The sequence below is a fragment of the Tamandua tetradactyla genome, chromosome 13, assembly GCF_023851605.1.
Source record: "Tamandua tetradactyla isolate mTamTet1 chromosome 13, mTamTet1.pri, whole genome shotgun sequence".
NCBI lineage: Eukaryota > Metazoa > Chordata > Mammalia > Pilosa > Myrmecophagidae > Tamandua > Tamandua tetradactyla.
In genome coordinates, this window is record NC_135339.1 from 87367723 (window position 1) to 87390532 (window position 22810).

General features: G+C 35.0%; 1 protein-coding gene across 2 annotated transcripts in view; it reads right to left on the reverse strand.

The window, feature by feature from the left end:
* Positions 1-21829, reverse strand: part of EEF1AKMT2 (EEF1A lysine methyltransferase 2) — an 89173-nt gene extending 67344 nt beyond the window's left edge. For both annotated transcript variants that reach the window (XR_013161802.1, XM_077126345.1), the window contains exons 1-3: positions 21702-21829; positions 19617-19682; positions 19056-19170 (exon numbers count right to left, since the gene is read on the reverse strand). Coding sequence is in view for 1 of the 2 variants with exons in the window: in XM_077126345.1 (XP_076982460.1) it covers positions 19056-19170; positions 19617-19682; positions 21702-21808 (288 nt within the window). In the remaining variant the exon portion in view is untranslated. The remainder of the gene's footprint in view (positions 1-19055; positions 19171-19616; positions 19683-21701) is intronic.
* Between the last annotated feature and the right edge of the window lie 981 nt (positions 21830-22810).

A 22810-nucleotide genomic window follows, 5' to 3' on the forward strand; every position in this document is an offset into this window, starting at 1 on the left:
CTCCAGTCCACATACAAATTTATCATACATTTTACTTAACATAATTAAATTAATTGAATAAAAAATATATATGTAATAAATTATTGATTTTAAAAATTCCCTTCAGTGTAATTACAAATTATGTAATTGTATAATACTTTCTGGTTTTTTAAACATTTCATATATTTCATCAAGCTATACAGAAAACCCATGAGCTAGGCTGAACAGGTATTAAAAGTAAAGAAAGCTCACAGGACTTAAGAGTTTTGAGACTAAACCTTTAGTCCTGTTTACCAGCCATACGAACCCATCTAGAGCCTGTAGCAAAAGCATGGTGGCTCCTGTGCTTCAACATTTTTAGACCAATCAGGCTAAATGTATTTTCAAAGGAAATTCCAAGAACAAAAGAAGTTGCAAAGCACTGTGTGGCCTGCATTACATCTTCTGCTCTGTGCCATCTGCTAAATGGTTACTTCTTTTAAAACTTAATGTGCCCCTGGAAAACTTAACCTAGACTTTTCAACCCAAATCTAAATGTAACACTTAAATTATTTTCTCCAGAGGATTTCTGCTCCCTTTGATTATTTTCCTTTTTTAAACATAAAGTCTTAACATTCTATTCCTTGACTGAACCCCTTACACCCTTTCACTACCTCACTTCCTATACTCTTCTGAATCTTCATTTTCCCCCAGTTTTCCCACAATTCCTTTTCTATCAGACCTAGAAATCGGGATGATTCTCTTAAATGCCTCCTAGCAGTCTTTTTTCCAAGCCTATTTATTCTTCCAGTAGAACTTATAAAAACCTCCCTAGACCAATTCATTTGGAGCCTCAAACTATCTCCAACCTTTTCCCATTCAATTTATGGCACTCGGTGAAAAATAAGCAGGCATTCTAGGAAACAATAAATGACCAAAACCTAAGATGGATAAAACTGACATTAGAAATAGACCCACAAATAAAAATAAATAATAGGGGGAACAAATGTTAAAATGAATTTAGTTTGAAATGCTGGTGAAAAATGAAAGCAAGGGGTAAGGGGTATGGTATGTATAATCTTTTTTTTTTCTGTTATCGTTTCACTTCTTTTTCTGTTGTCTTTTTATTTTTTTTTCTGAATTGATACAAATGTTCTATGAAATGATGAATATGCAACTATGCGATGATATTGAGAATTACTGATTATATATGTAGAACAGAATGATATGTTAACGTTTTTGTTCTTAATTTTTTTAATTAATAAATAAATAAATTTTAAAAAAAAGAAATAGACCTATAGGCAATACAAATAAAGGAAACATCAGAAAGAGACTTAAATAACTGAAATAAATGACAAGTTGGAGAATTTTGGCAGAGAAATGAAAACTATAACAAAGAACCAAAGGAGTAACAGAACCGAAAAACACAATAATTAAAAAATTCAAAGGCTAGAGGGAACTGCCTGAAACTGTAGAGCTGAGTTCCAGTAGCCATGTTTCGCAAAGATGAATGTATAATGATATAGGTTTTTCAATGTGACTGTGATTGTGAAAACCTGTGTCTGATGCTTTTATTTATGATATTTACAGATGAATAAAAAATATGGATTAAAAATAAATAATGGGGGAACAAATGTTAAAATAAATTAAGTAGACTGAAATAATAGTGAACAATGAAAAGGAATGGTAAGGGGTATAGAAAAAAATAGGGGGAACAAAGGTTAAAATCTATTGAGTAGATGGAAATACTAGTGGTCAGTGAGAGGGAGGAGTAAGAGGTATGGTATGTGTGAGTTTTTTTTTTATTTCTTTTTCTGGAGTAATGCAAATGATCTAAAAATGATCATGTGATGAATATACTACTAGATGATGATATTGTGAGCCACTGATTGTACACCATGCACGGAACATTTGTATGTGAAGAATGTTCATGCTTGTATGTTGTTTTGGTTTGATAATACAAAATAAATTAAAATTTTTTTTAAAAAGAACATATTAGACACAGCCAGAAAAAGAATTAGTGAACTGAACTGAAAATTAGAAGAAAATATCCCTATTAAGCACAGAATAACACAAGGGAGGAAAATTAAAAACAGAAAAGAACATCAAAGACATAATATGGAAAAAGTAAAAGAACTAACATATACAATAGGAGTCTCAGTCTAAATGACTATCAGTCAATTAATGGATAAACAAAATGTGGTATAACCATACAATAGAATATTATTCAGCCACAAAAAGGACATAAAGCAGTGATATATGCTACAACTTGGATGCACCTTGCAAACATTACACCACATGAAAGAAAACAAATACAGAAGGCTACATTATTGTATGATTAAATTTTAGTGAATTGTCCAGAACAGGCAGATACGTGGTAGACAGAAAGAGATGTACAGGAGATTAAGGGAATTGGGAGTGAATGCGAATAGGTACAGAGTTCCTTTTGGAAGCAATGAAGATATTCTGAAACTAAGTAGTGGTGACAGTTGCACAAATTTCTGACTATACTAAAACCACTGATTGTATCCTTTAAAAGAATGAACTTTATGCTATATGAATTATACCTCAATTTTTAAATAAGAAACCTGAAATGGATTTCTCTATCACTAACATCTGTCAAAGTAGAGTTCAAAGCAAAGAAAATTACCAAAGGATAAACAAAGACAACGTAATACAACAATAGGGGGGTCAATTCATCAAAAAATCCTAAATGTGGATATACTTAACAACAGAGTTTCAAAATTCATTAAGTGAAAACTGTCAGAAATGAAAGGAAAAACAGACAAACTTCAATACTCCTAGCAACTGGTAGAACCACTAAACAGAAAATCAGCAAAGAATTGAACACCACCATCAAACAACAAATCTTAATTAGATTTATAGAGCACTCCACTCAACAACAGCAAAATGCATATTTTTTTATATACACATGAAAAAATTCACCAAAATAGACCCATATCCTGGGTCATAAAACAAAATTTAATAAATTAGGGGAAAAAATCATACAAAGTATGATCTATGACCATAATCAAATCAAAGATAATAGAAAAATCTCCAACAGTTAAAAATTAAACAACAGAAAGAAGGTATTAGTAGCTAAGAGAGTTAAAATAGAGTCAAGAGGCTATTCTGGGGGCTATACTTATGTTAGATATTATCATTTACCATGATCTGCCAAACCCCAACTAAAGCATTCCCGTCAATCCTAGAGAACACCTAGGACTCTATCTTAGAGTCTACAAAAGTTTCATGCACTATGATAACTTTCCAGAAACCTACATTCTCCAGATAAGTTCTTAGGCCAGATAAGTCCTGAAACCCAGAGGGGCCAGCCTATCCAAGAACACCAACTAGCTCCAGCCCCCTATCCCATAATATTGACAGCCCTTTCCAACATGAAAAAGTTGGAATGGGCATAGCCCAAATACCCATAAAGATTGGAAAAGGATCAAAGGAGAAGAAGGAGTTATAACAGAGAAGATAGGATTTAACAAATGCGTATGACTGCTGAATCATTATATCGATATTTCTTTTAGGTTCCAGTGTCTTGGAGCAACTAGAGGAAAAAAACTAAAATTGTGGAACCACAACTCATAAGAAACTCTGTAATCTGTTCTATAACTACTTGTTACAATGTACTTTGAAATTTATTGCTTTTTTGTATATATTTCACAATTTTAAAAAGTTTTTAAAAATTAAACAACACAACTCTAAATAATCCATGGATCAAAGAGAAGTTTCAAGAAAAATTAGAAAATATTTTAGACTAAATGAAAATAAAAATACAACATACATAAAATTTGTGGACTCCAGCTATGCTTATAGGAAATGTCATCACATTTATAGCATTAAATATTTATATTAAGAAAAAAAGCTCTCAAATAAATATTCTAAGTTTCCACCTTCAAAAAAAAAAAAAACAGGAAAAAAAGCAAAGTAAGTCAAAAGCAAGAAGTAAACAATAAAGGGAGAAATTTAATGAATTTGAAAATAGAAAAATAGAGAAACTCAAAACAAAAGCTGGTTCTGTTAAAAGATATAAAGTTCAAAAAAAAAGATAAATCTTTAGCACATCCGACAAAGAAAAAAAGAAGACACAAATTACCAATGTTAGGAATGAAAGGGTATCACTGCAGACTCCTGAGTATAATGTGCAAAACTGCATGCACATAAATTCAAAATGAACCAATTCTTCAAAACCCACAAACCACCCAAACTCACTTAAACAGATAACCTAACTAGTCCTTTAACTATTAAAAAAATTGGATTCATACTTTAAAAACTTCAGAAAAAGAAATCCCAAGGTAGAGGGTTCCATTGGCTATTTCTAGCAAACATTTGAAGAAGAAATAGCACCAATTCTCATCAAAAAAGTAGAAGATGAAGGAACAGTTCCCAACCAATTTTATGGGGCCAGTACTGTTCTAGGATCAAAGACAAGCAAAGATAATACAAGAAAGGAAAACCACATACTAATCTCCTTATGAACATACCTGCAAAAATCCTCAACAAAATATTAACAAATTGAATCCAGTAATATACAAACAAAGCAATACACCATAAACAAATGGGGTTTATTCCAGGAATGCAATGCTGGTTCAATATTCGAATACGAAGTAATAGTACAAAATATTAACAATCCTTAAAAAAAAAAAAAAAACTTCAAATTCATATCCATTGATAGCAAAAAAAAGTTTTTTGACAAAATTCAATGACCAGTCTAGCAATAGAAGGGAACTTCCTCAATCTGATAAACGATATCTATAAAAAACATACAGCTAACATCAGACTTCATGGCAAAAAACGGAAGGCTTTCTCTCAAGATCAAGGATAAGACAAGAATGCCACTCTCATCGCTACTATTCAATTATTTTGGAAGCCCCATCCAGTGTGATTAGGCAAGAAAAATAAATGAAAGGCAGACAGATAGAAAGGAAGGAATAAAAATGTGCCTTTTAACAGACAACAAAATTCTCTACATAGATTACCTCAAGGAATCCACAAAACCTACAAGAAATAATAAGTGTAGGACCAGAGGACACAAGGTCAACAAACAAAAAATCAACTAAATTTCTATCACTAAGCCACTGGAAAATGAATTTCAAAAAGCTCCAAAAAATAAATATGTTGGTATTAATCTAAAAAATATATACAGAATTAATATGCTCAAAAGTACAAAGCACGGCCAAAAGAAATTAAAGACCTAAATAAATGGAGAAACATACCATCTTCATGAATTGAAAGACAAAGATAGTAAAGACGTCAATTCTCCTCAAAGTACTGATTTAGTCCAATTTCAATCAAAATCTTGGGAGGAATTTTTTAGATTTAGATAAAATTATTCTAAATGTATGTGGAATGGCAAAGAGACTAAAATAGTCAAAACAATATATCAAAAAAGAATAAAAGTGGAAGACTCTTATTATCTGACTTTAAGATTTACTACAAAGCTATATTAATCAAGACAGTATGGTAATGACAAAGGGTTGGACATATATGTCAATGAAAGAGAACAAAGAGTCCAAAATAGAGCCATACAACTGTGGCCAAATGATTTTTTACAAAGGTTAAAAGGCAATTCAATGAAGAAAGGATAGGCTTTTCAACAAACAGTACTGGAACAATTGGAGATCTATAGTCCAAAAAACTAATTTCAATCTAAGCCTCAGATTTTATACAAAAAATTAACTCAAAATGGATCACAGATCCAAATATAAAAGATAACATGATAAACCTTTTAAAGAAAAAAAAAATATTGGTAACCTCGGAGTACACAAAGAATTCTTAGACAATATACTAAAAGCACAATACATTAAAAAAAAATACTTGATAAACTGGACTTCATCAAAATTAAAATATGTTGCTCTACAAAACATCATGTTAAAAGGGTGAATAAACAACAGAATGGAAGAAAGCATCAGCAATCACATCAGAGTAAGGACATATATCCAAAAGATAAAAAGACTTCTCAAAACTCAACAGTAAAGAGATTTAAAAAAATTTTTTTTTAAATAGGCAAAGGACTTGAACAGAAATTTCACCAAAGAGAACATACAGATGGTAAATAAGCACATGAAAGCATGTTCAAGATCATAGGTCATAAAGAAATACAAATCAAAATCAAGATTAGATGCCACAAATATCAATATTGCAGGGTGTTGAAAACAGATGGTAATTCATATTTTAAAACTTTAACTTATGTGTGAGACTAAAGCAAAAAATATTTGGTACAAAATTTATATTTTGACTAGTGCATCTCCTAATATAACTGAACACCATAAGTATATGGAACCTAGAGTAGGGCATGAGGTTTTGTAGGTCTGTCCAGAGTGATGCCCTCATAAATTCCAAAGTGATTCGAACAGTGAATAAAAAAATATTTACAAAGACCCCTTGGGGGAATGGCGAGAAAGAGGGAAAATTCAACTTTCCCATTTGGAGAAGGCCTGATATTCTTGCAAGCAGTGAGGACAACAAAATCAATAGGACAAGCCCTCGATCTTGGGGTTTGTTCATATGAAACTTATCCCCACAGGGTAGGCTAAGCTTACTTAAAATTAGGACTACGAGTCACCCCCAGAGAACCTCTTTTGTTGCTCAGATGTGGCCTCTGTCTCTCAGCCAACACGGCAAGCAAACTCACTGCCCTTCCCCTCTCTATGTGGGATATGACTCCCAGGAATGTAAACTTCCCTGGCAACATGGCACAGAAATCTTAGAATGAGCTGGGACTCAGCATCAAGGGATTGAGAAAACCTCGACTGAAAGGGGGAAGAGAGAAATGAGACAAAATAAAGTGTCAGTGGCCAAGAGATTTCAAATAGAGTCGACAGGTTATCCTGGAGATTATTCTTATAATCCCTTTTTAGTTTAAGGTGTATTAGAGAGGCTACAGTGAAGTGCCTGAAACTGTAGAGATGTGTTCCAGTAGCCGCGTTTCTTTAAGAAGACTGTATAATGATATAGCTTTCACAAAGTGACTGTGTGATTGAGAAAACCTTGTTCTGATGCTCCTTTTATCTATGGTATGGACAGATGAGTAAAAAATATGGATTAAAAATAAATAAGTAATAGGGGGAACAAATGCGAAAATAAATTGGGTAGAGGGAAATACTAGAGGTCAATGAGAGGGAGGGTTAAGGGGTATGGTGTATGAGTTTTTTCTTTTTTCTTTTTATTTCTTTTTCTGGAGTAATGTAAATGTTCTGAGAAATTATCATAATGATGAATATACAACTATGTGATGATATTGTGAGCCACTGATTACATACAAAGTATGGAATATTCATATGTTAAGAATGTTCATGTTATGTTGATTGGTTTTATTAATAAAAATTTTTTAAAAAAATTAGATGCCACTTCATACATAGGAGAGAGGCTAAAATTAAAAAATAAATAAAAAGCTGACAATTCCAAGTACCAACAAGTCTATGCACCAACTGGAACCCTCATCTATAACATAAAAAACAAAATGGAAATGCAAAATAGCACAACCTCAGAAAAATAGTTTGGCAGTTTCTTATAAACATATATTTACTCTAGCAATGAAACTTACATTCAGACAAAAACCTGTACACAAATATAACAGCAGCTTTATTCATAATTACCAAAAATGTTCTTCAACAAGTGAATGGAAAAACAAACTGTGATACACCCAAATAACAAAATACTTCTCAGCAATAAAAAGGAACATATTACTGATACACACACAAATGTGGATGAATCTAAAAAGCATTACTCTGAGTGAAAGAAACAGTCTCTAAAAAGTTACACACTGCATGATTCCATTTATATGACAGACTCAAAGAGACAAAACTAGTGATGAAGAATAGATCAATGGCTACCAGAATAGGGAGGTGTTACAACATAAGAATAGGATGAAGAATGAAAGAAGACCCATATCTCACACCCTATACAAAAGTTAACTCAAAATGGATCAAAGATCTAAACATTAGGTCTAAGACCATAGAACAGTTAGAGGAAAATGTAGGGAGATATCTTATGAATCTTACAATTGGAGGCGGTTTTATGGACCTTACACCTAAAGCAAGAGCACTGAAGAAGGAAATAAATAAATGGGAACTCCTCAAAATTAAACACTTTTGTGCATCAAAGAACTTCATCAAGAAAGTAGAAAGACAGCCTACACAATGGGAATCAATATTTGGAAACGACATATCAGATAAAGGTCTAGTATCCAGAATTCATAATGAGATTGTTCAACTCAACAACAAAAAGATAGCCAACCCAATTACAAAATGGGAAAAAGACTTGAATAGACACCTCTCAGAGGAGGAAATACAAATGGCCAAAAGACACATGAAGAGATGCTCAATGTCCCTGGCCATTAGAGAAATGCAAATCAAAACCACAATGAGATATCATCTCACACCCACCAGAATGGCCATTATCAACAAAACAGAAAATGACAAGTGCTGGAGAGGATGCGGTGAAAGAGGCACACTTATCCACTGTTGGTGGGAATGTCAAATGGTGCAACCACTGTGGAAAGCAGTTTGGCGGTTCCTCAAAAAGCTGAATATAGAATTGCCATACGACCCAGCAATACCATTGCTGGGAATCTACTCAAAGTAATTAAGGGCAAAAACTCAAACAGACGTTTGCACACCAATGTTTATAGCAGCGTTATTTACAATTGCAAAGAGATGGAAACAGCCAAAATGTCCATCAACAGACGAGTGGCTAAACAAACTGTGGTATATACATACGATGGAATATTATGCAGCGTTAAGACAGGATAAACTTATGAAGCATGTAATAACATGGATGGACCTAGAAAACATTATGCTGAGTGAGTCTAGCCAAAAGCTAAAAGACAAATACTGTATGGTCCCAATGATGTGAATCGACACTCGAGAATAAACTTGGAATATGTCATTGGTAACAGAGTTCAGCAGGAGTTAGAAACAGGGTAAGATAATGGGTAATCGGAGCTGATGGAATACAGACGGTGCAATAGGACTAGATACAAAAACTCAAAAATGGACAGTACAATAATACCTAATTGTAAAGTAATCATGTTAAAATACTGAACGAAGCTGCATCCGAGCTATAGGTTTTTGTTTTGTTTTGTTTTGTTTGTTTTGTTCTTATTATTATTACTTTTATTTTTTTTCTCTATATTAACATTCTATATCTTTTTCTGTTATACTGCTAGTTCTTCTAAACCGATGCAAATGTACTAAGAAACGATGATCATGCATCTATGTGATGATGTTAAGAATTACTGATTGCATATGTAGAATGGTATGATGTCTAAAAAAAAAAAAATGGTCAGCACAATACTGCCTAATTGTAATGTAATTATCTTGGAACGTTGAATGAAGCTGCATCTGATCTATAGTTTTTTTTGTTTGTTTTGTTTTGTTTTCTCTTATATATTTTTGTACTTTTTATTTTTATTTGTGTTTTCTCTCTGTGTTATCACTTTATTTCTTTTTCTGTTGTAGTGCTATTTCTTTCTCTAAATTGATGCATATGTACTGAGAAATGATGACCATACACCTATGTGATGATATTAAGAATTACTGATTGCATATGTAGAATGGATTGATTTCTATTGTTGTGTTAGTTAATTTTTTTAATTAATAAAAAAAATAAAAAAATAAAAAAAAAAAGATGTAATGGAGAGGCTAGAGGGAACTGCCTGAAAATGTAGAGCTGTGTTCCAGTAGCCATGTTTCCTGAGGATGATTGAATAATGATACAGCTTTCACAATGTGACTGTGTGATTGTGAAAACCTTGTGTCTGATGCTCCTTTTATCTACGTTGTCAACAAAGGAGTAGAATAGATGGAATAAAAATAAATAATAGGGGGAACAAATGCTGAAATAAATTTAGTTTAAATGCTAGTGATCAATGAAAGCAAGGGGTAAGGAGTATGGTAGGTATAATCTTTTTTTTTTCTTTCCTGTGTTCATTTTATTTCTTTTTCTATTGTCTTTTAATTTCTTCTTCTGTATTAATGCAAATGTTCTAAGAAATGATGAATATGCAACTAAGTGATGATATTGTGAATTACTGATTATGTATGTTGTTTTATTTTGTTTCTTTATTTTTCTAATTAATAAATAAATTAAAAAAAAAAAAAAAGAATAGGATGAAGAGGTTTTTGGGTGGAGGTATTCTACATCCTGATTGTGGTGGCAATTACAAGAATCTTTTCATGTGTTAAAATTCACAGAACTTTATGCAAAAATGTTAATTAATTTCTCTAAGCCCAACTCTGCAAGTGAAATCATTGCCCTCCCCACTATGTGGGACATGACATCCAGGGATGAAAGTGTCCCTGCTGGCGTGGAAAATGACTCCCAGGTATGAGTCTGGCCCTGGCACCATAAGATCAATAATGCCACCTGACCAAAAGGGAGAAAAAAAGTGTAACAAATAAAGTATCAGTGGCTGAGAGAGCTCAAATAGAGTTGAGAGGCCGCTCTAGAGGTCACTCTTAACACAAACTTCAGTTAGACATTGCCACCTAACATAATTTGCCGAACTCCAACCAAAACCATTCCAGCCAATCCTAAAGAACACCTAGGATGCTATATAAGATTCTATAAAGGTTCCATGCATTAGGGTAACTTTCCAGAAATCTACAACCTCCAGATGGGTCCCTGGACCAGAGAAGTCCTGAAGTGCCGAGGGGCCAGCCTCTCTGGAACATCAACTGGTTCCATCCCCTTATCCCATATTATTAACAACCCCATCCAACATGAAAAATTAAGAAGGCACACAGACCAAATACCCATGAAGAGGGGGAGAAAGATTAAAGGGATGGTAGAGTTATACAGAGAAGGTAGGGTTTAACAAATGAGTATGACGTCGAATCATTATATTGATATTTCTTTTAGCCTCCAGTATCTTAGAGAAGCAAGAAGTAAAAACTTAAAATTGTGGAACTGTAAACCCATACCAAATTCTGAAATGTGTTCTACAACTAATTGTTGCAATGTATTTTGAAATGTATTCTTTTTTTGCATATCTGTTGTGTTTCACAAAAAAGAAAAAAATATTTCTTCTGGAGCAGCTAGAAGAAAAATTCTGAAACAGAGGAATAACAAACTCTGAAATCTATTCTGTAACTGCTTGTTGAAGTATACTTTGAAAATCATTGCTTTCTCTTCTTTTGTTTGTATATATTTATATTTAACAAAAAAAAGTTAAAAAAAGATATTGGGACATAAGAAAAAACTGGAATATAGAATGTAAGCTTTATATCTGCTAAATTTCTTGAACTCAGTATAATCGCACTTAAGGTGATGACATAAGTGAATATCCTTGTTGGTAGGAAGTATACATGGAAGTACTATGTAATCAAGGAGTATTATGTATATAACCTGCTCTCAGGTGTTTAGAAAATAGATAAACAGAAAGACATAGGTAGATATAACAAACCTGAAAAGATTGCAAAATGTTAGGATTGGTTGGTCTGGGTACCTGGGGAGATTAGGGTGCATTGGGGTTCTTTGTATGGTACTCCAACCTCCTTTATATTATATCGCAAAACTTTGTATAATTTACACAACTGCCCAGTAAGTTTGAAATAATTTCAAAATAAAAAATCAAAACTGGTTAAAAAAAAAAAAGTCAATTAAATTTTTGACAGGATATTATGAACAACTTTACACCAAAAAATCTGAAAATGCAGACAAAATGGATACATTTCTTTAAAAACACAAAACTGACTCAAAAAGAAACTGAAAATCTAAATAGTCCTAAAGCTATGAAAATTTCATAATTTAAATCTTTCCTACAAAGTAAACCTCACATCCAGAAGATGTTGAATATTCCAAACATTTAAGGAAGAAACAAAACCAATCTTACAGAAATTCTTCTAAATAAGAACAGAGAAAGAGAAAAAAAATCGGTGCCCAGGTGGTTCAGTAGTAGAATGCTCACCTTCTATGCAGGAGACCCAGGTTCGATTCCCGGACCATGCACCCAAGACAAAAAAAAAAAAAAGGAACACTTCCCATCTCGTTTTTTGAGGCCAAGATCACCATGATACAAAAACCTTATAGGAAAATTATTGGCCACTTTCTCTCTTAAAGCTAACAAATCCTAAACAAAATACCACCAAATCAAATCCAACAAGACATGAAAAGGATAATACACCACAACCAAATTGGGTTTACTCCAGAAATGGAAGTTTGTTTTGACATTTAAAAAAGCAAACACCACAATTATATCAATAAAAATGTCAATTAAGGGCGGGTCATGGTGGCTCAGCAGGCAGAGTTCTTGTCTGCCATGCCAGAGACCTGGGTTCAATTCCCAATGTGTGCCCATGCAAAAAAAAAAAAAAGGCAATTAAAACAGTTAAGGACATTACCCCTAAAAATTTAATTCATTAATAGAATAATGAAGAAAATCACCTGATCATTTAAATAGATAAAAAAGAAAGCAATTAATAAAATTCAACACCCATGATTAAAAGCTTTTATACTAGGTATACTTGTCAACAAAGGAGTAGAACATATGGAATAAAAATAAATAATAGGGGGAACAAATGCTAAAATAAATTTAGTTTGAAATGCTAGTGATCAATGAAAGCAAGGGGTAAGGGGTATGGTAGGTATAATCTTTTTTTTTTTCTTTCTTATGTTCATTTTATTTCTTTTTCTATTGTCTTTATATTTCTTTTTCTGAATTAATGCAAATGTTCTAAGAAATGATGAATATGCAACTAAGTGATGATACTGTGAATTACTGATTATGTATGTTGTTTTATTTTGTTTATTTTTTAATTAATAAATTTTTTTTTAAAAAAAGCTCTTATACTAGGTATAGAAGGGAATACCCTCAATCTGTTAAAATCAGTAAAATCTCCAGCTAACATTATATTGAACACTGAAAATATTACAGACTTTTCTCAACATAAACAGACAATGGTACAAGGCTGTCTGCCTTCATTTCTATTCAACATTGTATTGAAAAACTTTTTAAAAGGCATTTTAACAAACAAGATATTAAGATTATAATAGAAAAAATAAAACTATATTTGCGCATGATTTTACTGCAAATGTAGAAAATCCAAAAAAATCTATAAATAAGCTATTAGAATTTATGTGTGATTTAGAATGCTCACTGGATACAAGATCAATATTAAAAATCTGCTGTACATAAATATATACTAGCAGTAAACAAACTATTAGGAAATGACATTTTAAAAGAAGCAACTGCAAGAAAAAAAACCCCTAGGAGTAACTATCAAAAGATATGTAATGTGTCTACAGAGAAAACTACAAAATAATAGAGGGAAAATAAAGACAATCTAAATATATGGAGAAATATATCACATTCATGAACTAAGAGATTAAATAGTGCAAATCCTTAAATTCTCACCGAATTAAACCATAGATTTAATGCAATACCAATCAAAATCCTAGCGTTTTTTTCTAAAAAGTAATATAATTCTAAAAGTGAAATAATTGTGCAAAGAGCTAACTAACAATAGCCAAGGCAACAGTGGGGGAAAAAACAAATAAGAAGACTTACAGAACTGCAGTAATTAGGACAGCATGGTATTAGCTATAAGGATAAATAAACATACCAAAGGAAAAGAATAGAGAATCCAGAATCAGCCCCAAATATACACCATCATTTGATTTACAACAGAGGTGCTACTACAATACTGTGTGGGAAAGGATGGTCTTTTCAAAAAAATCAAACAGGGCTATTAGGATATTCATATGGAAAAAAAATAAATCATGAATTCTCCCTCACAACATGCACAAAAATTAATAGAGAACTACATGTGAAAAGGAAAACAATAAAACTTCTAAAAGAAAACACAGTAAAATATTTTTGACTCTGAGTAGTAGGCAAAAATTTCTTAAACAGTACTTAAAAAGCACTAGCCATTAAAAAGAGAATGAAAAACTGAACTTTAGCAAAATTAAAGAACTGCTCATCAAAAGGTATTACTATTATGAGAGGGAAAAGGAAGCCACAGACTGGATAAAGGCATTTTGTAATAAAAAGTTCATATATCCAGAATATATAAAAACTCCTACAAATCAATAAGAAAATGATAGACAAACCTTTTTTTTTTTTTAAACATGGGCAGGCACCAGGATTCGAACCTGGCTCTCTGGCATGGCAGGGGAGAACTCTTGCCACTGAGCCACCATTGCCTGCCCACAAACCAATTTTTAAATAGGCAAAAGCTTGAAAAGTTACTTCACAAAAAAAGAATATCCAAATATCTAAAAAGTATATGAAAATATGCTCAACATCTTTACTCACCACAGAAACGAGAATAAAACCACAGTAAGATACCACAACATACCTACTAAAATAACTGAATTCTTTTTATTTTATAAAACCAGGTGTTGGCAAGGATGTACAGCAAGTGGAATTTTTGCACACTGCCAGTTGGAGTATAAATTGGTACAACCATTTTGGAAAGCTGTTTAGCAGTACCTTTTTTTTTTTTCACATGGGCAGGCACCAGGAATCGAACCCGGATCTCCAGCATGGCGGGCCAGAATTCTGTCACTGAGCCACCATCGCACCACCCTAGCAGTATTTTTTAAAGCTAAAAAAACACATCATCTATGATCCAGAAATTTTGCTCCTAGGTATATATGCAATAAAAATTCATACATATATATACCATAAAATCGTATATAGGAATGTTCATAGCACCACTGTTCATATTAATCAAATACTGGAAACATACCAAATGTCTATCAACAGCCAAATGAATGAATTGTGAATGAATGAATGGTAATGTTTCCATATAAATGAATACAATCCTGTAAAGAAACAAAGTGATTTACTGGTACTCAAACAAAATGAATGCATAGGGGTAAACTTCAAAAATCAATGTTCGGGTTTGGTCCCCAGTGCCTGCTCAAGTTTAAAAAAAAAAGAAAAGTCAGTGTTCACTACAACGTCCAGATGGGTCCCTGGACCAGTAAGTCCTGAAACTAGAGAGCCTATCCTCTCCAGAACATGAGATAGTTCCATCTCCCTACCCCATATTACTGACAACCCTTCCAACATAAAAATTAGAATGGCCATAGTCCAAACACCCCTAAAGAGAGGAAAAGAAAGATCAAAGGTGATGGTGGAGTTATACAGAGAAGATGATAGAATTTAACAAATGAATATGATTGCTGAATCATTAAACTGATATCTCTTTTAGTCTCCAATATCTTAGAGCTAGAAGTAAAAACCTAAAATTATGCAATTGTAACCCATGTCAAACCCTGAAATACGTTCTACAACTAATTGTGGTGCTGTGCTTTGAAATTTATTGCTTTTTTGTATATATGTTATTTTTCACAATAAAGAAAGAAAAAAGTTGATTGTGGTGATGAAAAAGTATTTAAGCCTTCTAGCCTCCTATATCATGGAGCAGCTAGAAGGAAAAATGTGAGGATCGTATGTTAGCCCATGACAAATTCTGGGATCTGTCCTGTAACTACCTGCTGAAGGGTACTTTGAAAACTATTGCTTTTTTATTTCTTTGCTTCATACATGCATATGTTACTATACATTAAAAAGTTAAGAAAAGAAAAACAACAACAACAACAACAACAAAAAGCCTGGCTATTACAAAATGCCCGTGTGCAAAACACGCCTGGGAAGGGAGCTATCATGCAGTGGTCAGCAACACAAAGACCAATTCAGGGGAAAAAATTACAAAAGTTTGTGAAAATTCCATTTTTTAAAAATCAGGAAATAAAGTCTTTATGACGTGCCCAAGCAGTGTGTTATTTCCCTGTCCTTGCGAGTTTTCAATTTTTGGCAATAAAAATTTTTAAAACCATAAAAAAAAGTCAATGTTCAGCAAAGACATGGGCAGCCCCACCATCTCCTCCTACCTGCAAATAAAAATAAAAATACATACACAATGATATCATGATTCTATTTATATCAAGTCAAAAACAGTCAAAACTAAATGTAATGGGAAAAAGCCTTTTCAAGAAGTGAGTGGTGGAACAACTGGACATCTAGGTGCAAAAAAAAAAAACTAACCTCAACGTGTACCTCACACCTCATACAAAAACATTAGCTCAAATGGATCACAGACCTCAATATAAAACATTAAAACTTTTAGAAGAAAACACAATATATTTGTGATCTTAAGTTAAGCAAAGAGTTACTTAATATGTCACCAAAAAGCACAATTCATAAAAGAAAAACTGATAAACTGGGCTTCATCAAAACTTAGAACTTCTGTTCTTCAGAAGATACTGTTAAGACAATGAAAAGACAAGTAACAGACTGGGATAAAACATTTGCAAACCACGAATCTGACAAAGAACTTGCATCCAAAATATATAAAGAACCCTCAAAGCCCAGCAATAAGTAAACAAATGACCCAATTTAAAAATGGGCAAAAGATCTGAACACATATTTCACCAAAGATATACAGATGACAAATAAACACAAGAAAAGATGTGTAATATTAGCTCATTTGCATTAGGGAAATGCAAATTAAAACCACAATGAGATACCACTACAGCTAATATCAAAATTCATCAAAACTCACATGGTGATAGAAGTCAAAATAGTGGTTAGCTTTGAAAGGGAATGAGTGGGAGAAGGCAGAAGGAGGTTTAAATGGGGCAATGTTTTGTTCATGGGTTACACAAAGGTGTTTTTACTTTAGTTTACTAAAACTAAACCCTTATGACATACTCATATTTTTACATGCATATTATTTCATTTAACAAGTTTACATTAAAAAAGAAGAAACTTCCCTTAAGAGACTCCATACACGGGTAGTTTCACCAGTGAATTCCACCAAACATTTAAGGAAAAAATAATATCCATCTTACACAAACTCCTTCAAGAAAGGAAAAGAATCTCATTGAATGATGTCAGCATAATCTGACACCAAAACTTGAAAAGAACATTACAAGAAAGGAAAATTACACGTCAATCTCTCTCATGGTCAAAGTTGAAAAACTCCTAAACAAAATATTAAACTGAATCCAATGATACATGTAAGTTGGGTTTATTGCAGAAATGCATAACTTGAAAAGTTATTCAACATCATTCACCAACATTAATACAATAAAAGAGACAGATTTTATGACTATCTCAATACATACAGGAAAAGCAATTGATAACATCCAATAAGGTTCATGAGAAACACATACACACATACACAAACCCTCTTAGCAAACCAGGAACAAAAGGAAACTTCCTTAATTTGATGTAAACAAATCTACAGGAAAAAAAAAAACCTTCACACTAACATAATAGCTAATAGTGAAATATCAAAAGCATTCTCTGAAACAGGGCGAAAAGGCAAAAATGTCTTCAATCACTTCTTTTCAAAATTCCACTAATGGTCCTAGACACTGTAGTAAAGAGACAAATATGTATGAGATTGGAAAAGAAGTAATAAACTATCATTATTCACAGTGTATGTAACTATGTAGAAAATTGAAAAGAATCTACAGATAAACAATTAACTTCAAAGGATAAACCATTAAACACTACAGATAAAATATTAAAACCCAAAAGAATCTACAGATAAACAGAATGAATAATACTGTGGGTACAATCATGCAACGGAACACTATACAGCAATGAAAATTGTTGAACTACTGCTATGCAACAACTTGAGTGAATCTCACCAATAAACTTTTGAGTGAAAGCAGAAAGAAAACAACACAAACTAAAGAGTTCCACAAAGATATTCAAAAACAGACTAAGCTAATGTATGATGTTCAACTCAGAGTGATTAGTAGATATTGGTTACCTTTAGAGAGGAAAAGGAATGGATTGGGACGAATTCCAGAGAAGTTTCTAGAATTCTATAGTACTCTACTTCTTGACCAAAGTGATGGTTACATGGTGTATTCACTCTCTGATAACTCATGGAACTATACACTTATCATCGGTGCACTTTAATGTGCATATGCTATACCTAATTTTTTTTAAGTTTATTACAAGTTTTCTAATTATATTCCATTGCTTAAAACATTTTAATGACTCCCCATAACCTAAAAGGAAACTCTAAGCTATTAAGCACAGCATAATATGATATGCTCCTACCTTTAACTTGATCCTCATCTCTGTCCTCTCCCATGTATTTTATATTCCAATTTACCAAATTATTTATAGGTCCCAGTACATGCTGTGCTGCCTTAAACCTTCATGTCTTTAACTACTGTTTCCACTGCTTGAAATTCTCTCCCTCTTCACACCCCTACCCACAAACCCTGTTCCTGCAACTTCATTCAGCTTGGATCTTAGCTCCTCCGAGATTCTTCTCTCTCCCTCTTCCCCAAAGTTAACCACTCCATTTTCTATACGCTACATATCTATATAGATATACTCAGTACATCTATTATTGCATCCATCAAACTGTAGTATAATTGTCCATTTATATGTCAGTCCATCCTCTATTAGACTTCAATCACAAGGTCTAAACCTTCATGTCACCAGTGCCTAGCAGAAGGCCTGGCAAGTGGGAATCAGCAACAAATTTCACTTTTATATATATATATATCCTTACTAATGAAACTGTAAGATCATCTAGGATGAAGCATAAGTTTTACAATTCCTCCACACCACCTAGCACAAGAATGCGCATACCATAGGCACAAGACAGTGACAGTTTAGCAAGTAATGGAATCTATATCAAAACCCAGTTCCATAGGCAAAATGCTCTTTCCAAATCATATGCTCACCTATGATTGGGTGTGTGTATATATATATATATATATATATATATATATATATCCTACTGTAATCGCAAAAAGCTGTCTTCCTTTTACACATAAAAAATTTAAAGAGTTTAGAGCTAGAAGAAATCAATAGAGATTAGTCAAAATTCTAAGGAAAGATCTGAAGCTCAAAGAAATTAAGGGGTTTTACCAAGGTCAAGGCTATAGTTAGAAGGGCCAAGCCTAGGACTCATATTCCCCGGACTCTGTTTTCTCACAACCCTAGGGCCTCCTTTTGTACTATGTGGCTGCTTAAAGTAAGTGGTATGACTGCTTTATTTCTTTATATTTAGATGGCTCAGCTCCCCAGTTGCAAAAAAAAATTTTTATTTCACTTTTAAATGTGGCTATAACACATAAATACTGAAAGTACCAACAAGTTCAACTAGGAAAACACCATTTCCAGTTCCAATATCAAGCAGGGAGGCATCCAATGGGATCTTGTGCTTTTCCATCCACCTTATTAATCGACTCATACTCTCTTCTCCAAACCTGTTAGAAACAGAGAATCAGATAATCAAGTAACAAATGACAATGATAAGAATAGCAGTTTACACTATATGCCCAATTAAGTCTCTTATTTTTAAGTAAACTGAAAGCAGCAAACACTATTTGCGTCTGTAACTGCTTAAGTTTCATGCCCTACTGCTATCTGAAAGAAAACATAATAGGCAAAGTCAGCATGCTACTAATTAATTTTCCTCTACATTAACACTAACACTTGTTTCAAACGATATTGTTTATTGAAGAGGCAGCTCTAAAATGAGAAAAATTTCCTAATAATCTGACTAAATTTAAGAGATAAGAGATACAGTTTAAATCTGCCCACAAAGGCTAAAATCAGTCCAGGGTACCCAAGATTTTAAGGCTGTCTTTCTTTGGTACAAAATGTATATCTATATAGTCTTCTGGTAAATCACATTTTCTTTCAAACTTACCAAATTTCTCCTGCATCTCCATATTCTTGGAAAGCCTGGAGTTCTTTCTCATAAACAGCATCCCAACTATATAAAGAATGAAATGCAAAGGAAGATTCTTAAAATAAAAAATATTATTTCCAATGCATTACCTACTTATAGAGCTATTTATGAAAGAGGGTTAAAACATTATTAGTCAAGCAAACTCACCACCCTCCCCCTGTCTACGTGGGACATGACTCTCAGGGGTGTGGACCTTCCTGGCAACGTGGGACAGAGATCCTAGAATGAGCTGAGACTCAGCATCAAGGGATTGAGAAAACCCCTAGAATGAGATGAGACTCAGCATCAACGGATTGAGAAAACGCTCTCAACCAAAAGGGGGAAGTGCGAAATGAGACCAAATAAAGCGTCAATGGCTGAGAGATTCCAAACAGAGTCGAGAGGTTATCCTGGAGGTTATTCTTACTCATTAAGTAGACACCACCTTGTTATCCAAGATGTAATAGAGAGGCTGGAGGGAACTGCCTGAAAATGTAGAGCTGTGTTCTAGCAGCCATGATTCTTAAAGATGATTGTATAATGATATAGCTTTCACAATGTGACTGTGTGATTGTGAAAACTTTGTGTCTGATGCTCCTTTTATTTACCTTGTCAACAGACTTGTAAAACATGGAATAAAAATAAATAATAGGAGGAACAAACGTTAAAATAAATTTAGTATGAAATGCTAACTAAATTTATTCCCTCCAATGAAAGGGAGGGGTAAGGGGTATGGTATGTATGAATTTTTTTCTGTTTTCTTTTTATTTCTTTTTCTGAATAGATGCAAATGTTCCAAGAAATGATCATGATGATGAATATGCAACTATGTGATGATATTGTGAATTACTGATTATATATGTAGAACGGAATGATCAAAAGTTAAGACTGTTAAAAAAAAACAATAACACACGTAGTCCATCTCTTAAGCTCTTGTGATAAAAGAATGAAAGACATGAGCAAGCAGAGTAATAAACATGTAAAGCAGTAACTGACAAATAATAAATGCTATGCAAAATTTAGCTTTAAAAATAAAATACAAAGAAGTGCTTGTCCAAAGAATTCTAAGTCCCAGACTTACAAAACTTGACTGTACAGGTCAAGTTTTCACAAGTCATCAGGGCACATTTCACTCTCAAATGGGCAGATATAAGGATTTTCTACCAGTACTATGGTTACTCATAATGGAACTCACTAAAGATAAGTTCTTAAAGGTTAAGTTTTTTAAGTTTACGGTTGAATACTTAAAACTTCCCGTCTGTCTCCTGTGCTTTTTGTCTCCGCCTCTTCCTCTTTTCTACCCCTCTTTTTAAATGTTCTCTAGCTCCCCTTAAATGGAGTCCCCCAACCTCCCATCTTTTGCTTTCTCTTCCTACTGCATCTCTCTAGAATCCCTACCCCCTCTTATCCTTCCAATTTACCTCTAGTTCTTACCGTTCCTCGCAGTCTTTCATTCACCCATCTATTAACTGATTCAGTATTTATGTGCGGTTTCAGGTCAAGTCACTTTCTCTAACCTGAAGACGCCCCACCATTTCTTCGCTCTCTCTGCAGGTTTTCCTCCATTCTCACCCCTTCCCGCTCCCAGATCCCTGAACTCGTCCCTGTAGCCTTTCCAGCTCCCTTACTCCGCAGTTCTTCCCGGGCCTCTTCTCCTGGCCCCACGCCCCCGCCCTAATCATCAGCCCCTCCCTCTCTTACTTTCCCCAAGCCTCTCGGTCAGGTTGGGGACCCCGGAAGGCCATCCTCCTCCTCCCCCACCCCCGCACATCCCAACCCCGAGAGTTTCACAGCCCGTCCCGGACACCACAAGCCCCGCAAGCCAGCCCTTCAGTCTTCGACTCTTTCAGATACTCCTTCAACTCCCCCAAGGCGGCCCCTCGGGATGCCCTCCTTCACATCCCCTTTAGTCTCCCCAAAAGCGGCCCTTCAGGTTTCCTCCCGTCACGCCCCAAGGCTCTCCCGGAGGCCCCGGGTCGCCGCCCCTCAGACCGGCGGCCCCACCGCGAGCTCAGTCCGAGCGGCGCCGCCCACCCATCCCGGCCCTGCCCCGCTCCCACTCACTGCTCTCGGGTGCCCAGCGCCGACGGGGCGAAGCCAACCTCTCCCGGGCTGCCCTCGCGGGACCGCGGCGCGGACCCAGCGCCGCCGCCGTCAGCGCCTGTGCTCATCTCGCTTGGCACCCGGACGGCCGTTGGGGGCCGCCATAGAGACGCGGCGCGCCAGAGCGGGCATGCGAGATGGCACCTCTAGAAGGTGGGAGGCCGCTCTCTCGAATGCTCCAGGCCCGGCGCTGGCGTCCGCGGGAGCGAGTCCCAGGTCCTCTGAGCACAGGTGTGGGCGGGGCGGAGTCCTCCCGCTCCCTTACCCCCTTGGTCCAGGTGCCCCCCAACAGCTACTATATTTGGTGAGTGTTGTTCGTAAGGGACCTTCAAGATATTTTTTTAAAAGACTGGCAGTGGGGTAGCCACTTTGAATACCTGAAGCCGACACTGCTCAACCCAAACGTACAGATCGCTTAGTCTCTCCAAATCGTGGGCAGATTTGGGAAGTCCATCCCATTTCTCTGTCTGCTCAGGTGGAAGCCTAATTTTGTTTGTGACTAGGATTCTGACCGTGCAAATTAGCATTCTGGTCTCTTCGGACTTGATGCTAGTGATGGGCATGTAAATTTATGCCCAAGGAAATAAATGCCTTACCGTTTACACAAATAAGCCATTCTCTGGGATCAGTGTGTTGTGGAAGGAACAGCACTAGAGTAGGATGGCAAGATGCGTGGATTCCTGTCTCAGCTTTGCCTTTAACCAAGGGAGCCAGCCTAAGACTCGACTTTTCTGTGCTTCAGTTTCCTCACCTATGCTGGGCTGGAAATAGATGGTAATTTGGCTTGCTTCCAGCCAGCAAACCAGAGGTTGCATCTGCCTCTTGGTCTGACAGCTGTTTGTAGTCCCCCTTTGTAACGATGCAAGAGACATTATGGCCCAAAGGCCTCAAGGTTTTGTGGTGGTGGTGGTTGTTTATCTGCAATGAAATGCTGGTGGGCCAACGTCCTAGGCAAGGATCTCAAAAGCCCCTAGCAAGCTGCCTCCTGTCCAAAATGCATTGTTTCCTGGGCCACATTATCTGTGGACTTGGCAGACAGAAGCACACTAACAAGTCCCAAGGGGTAAACA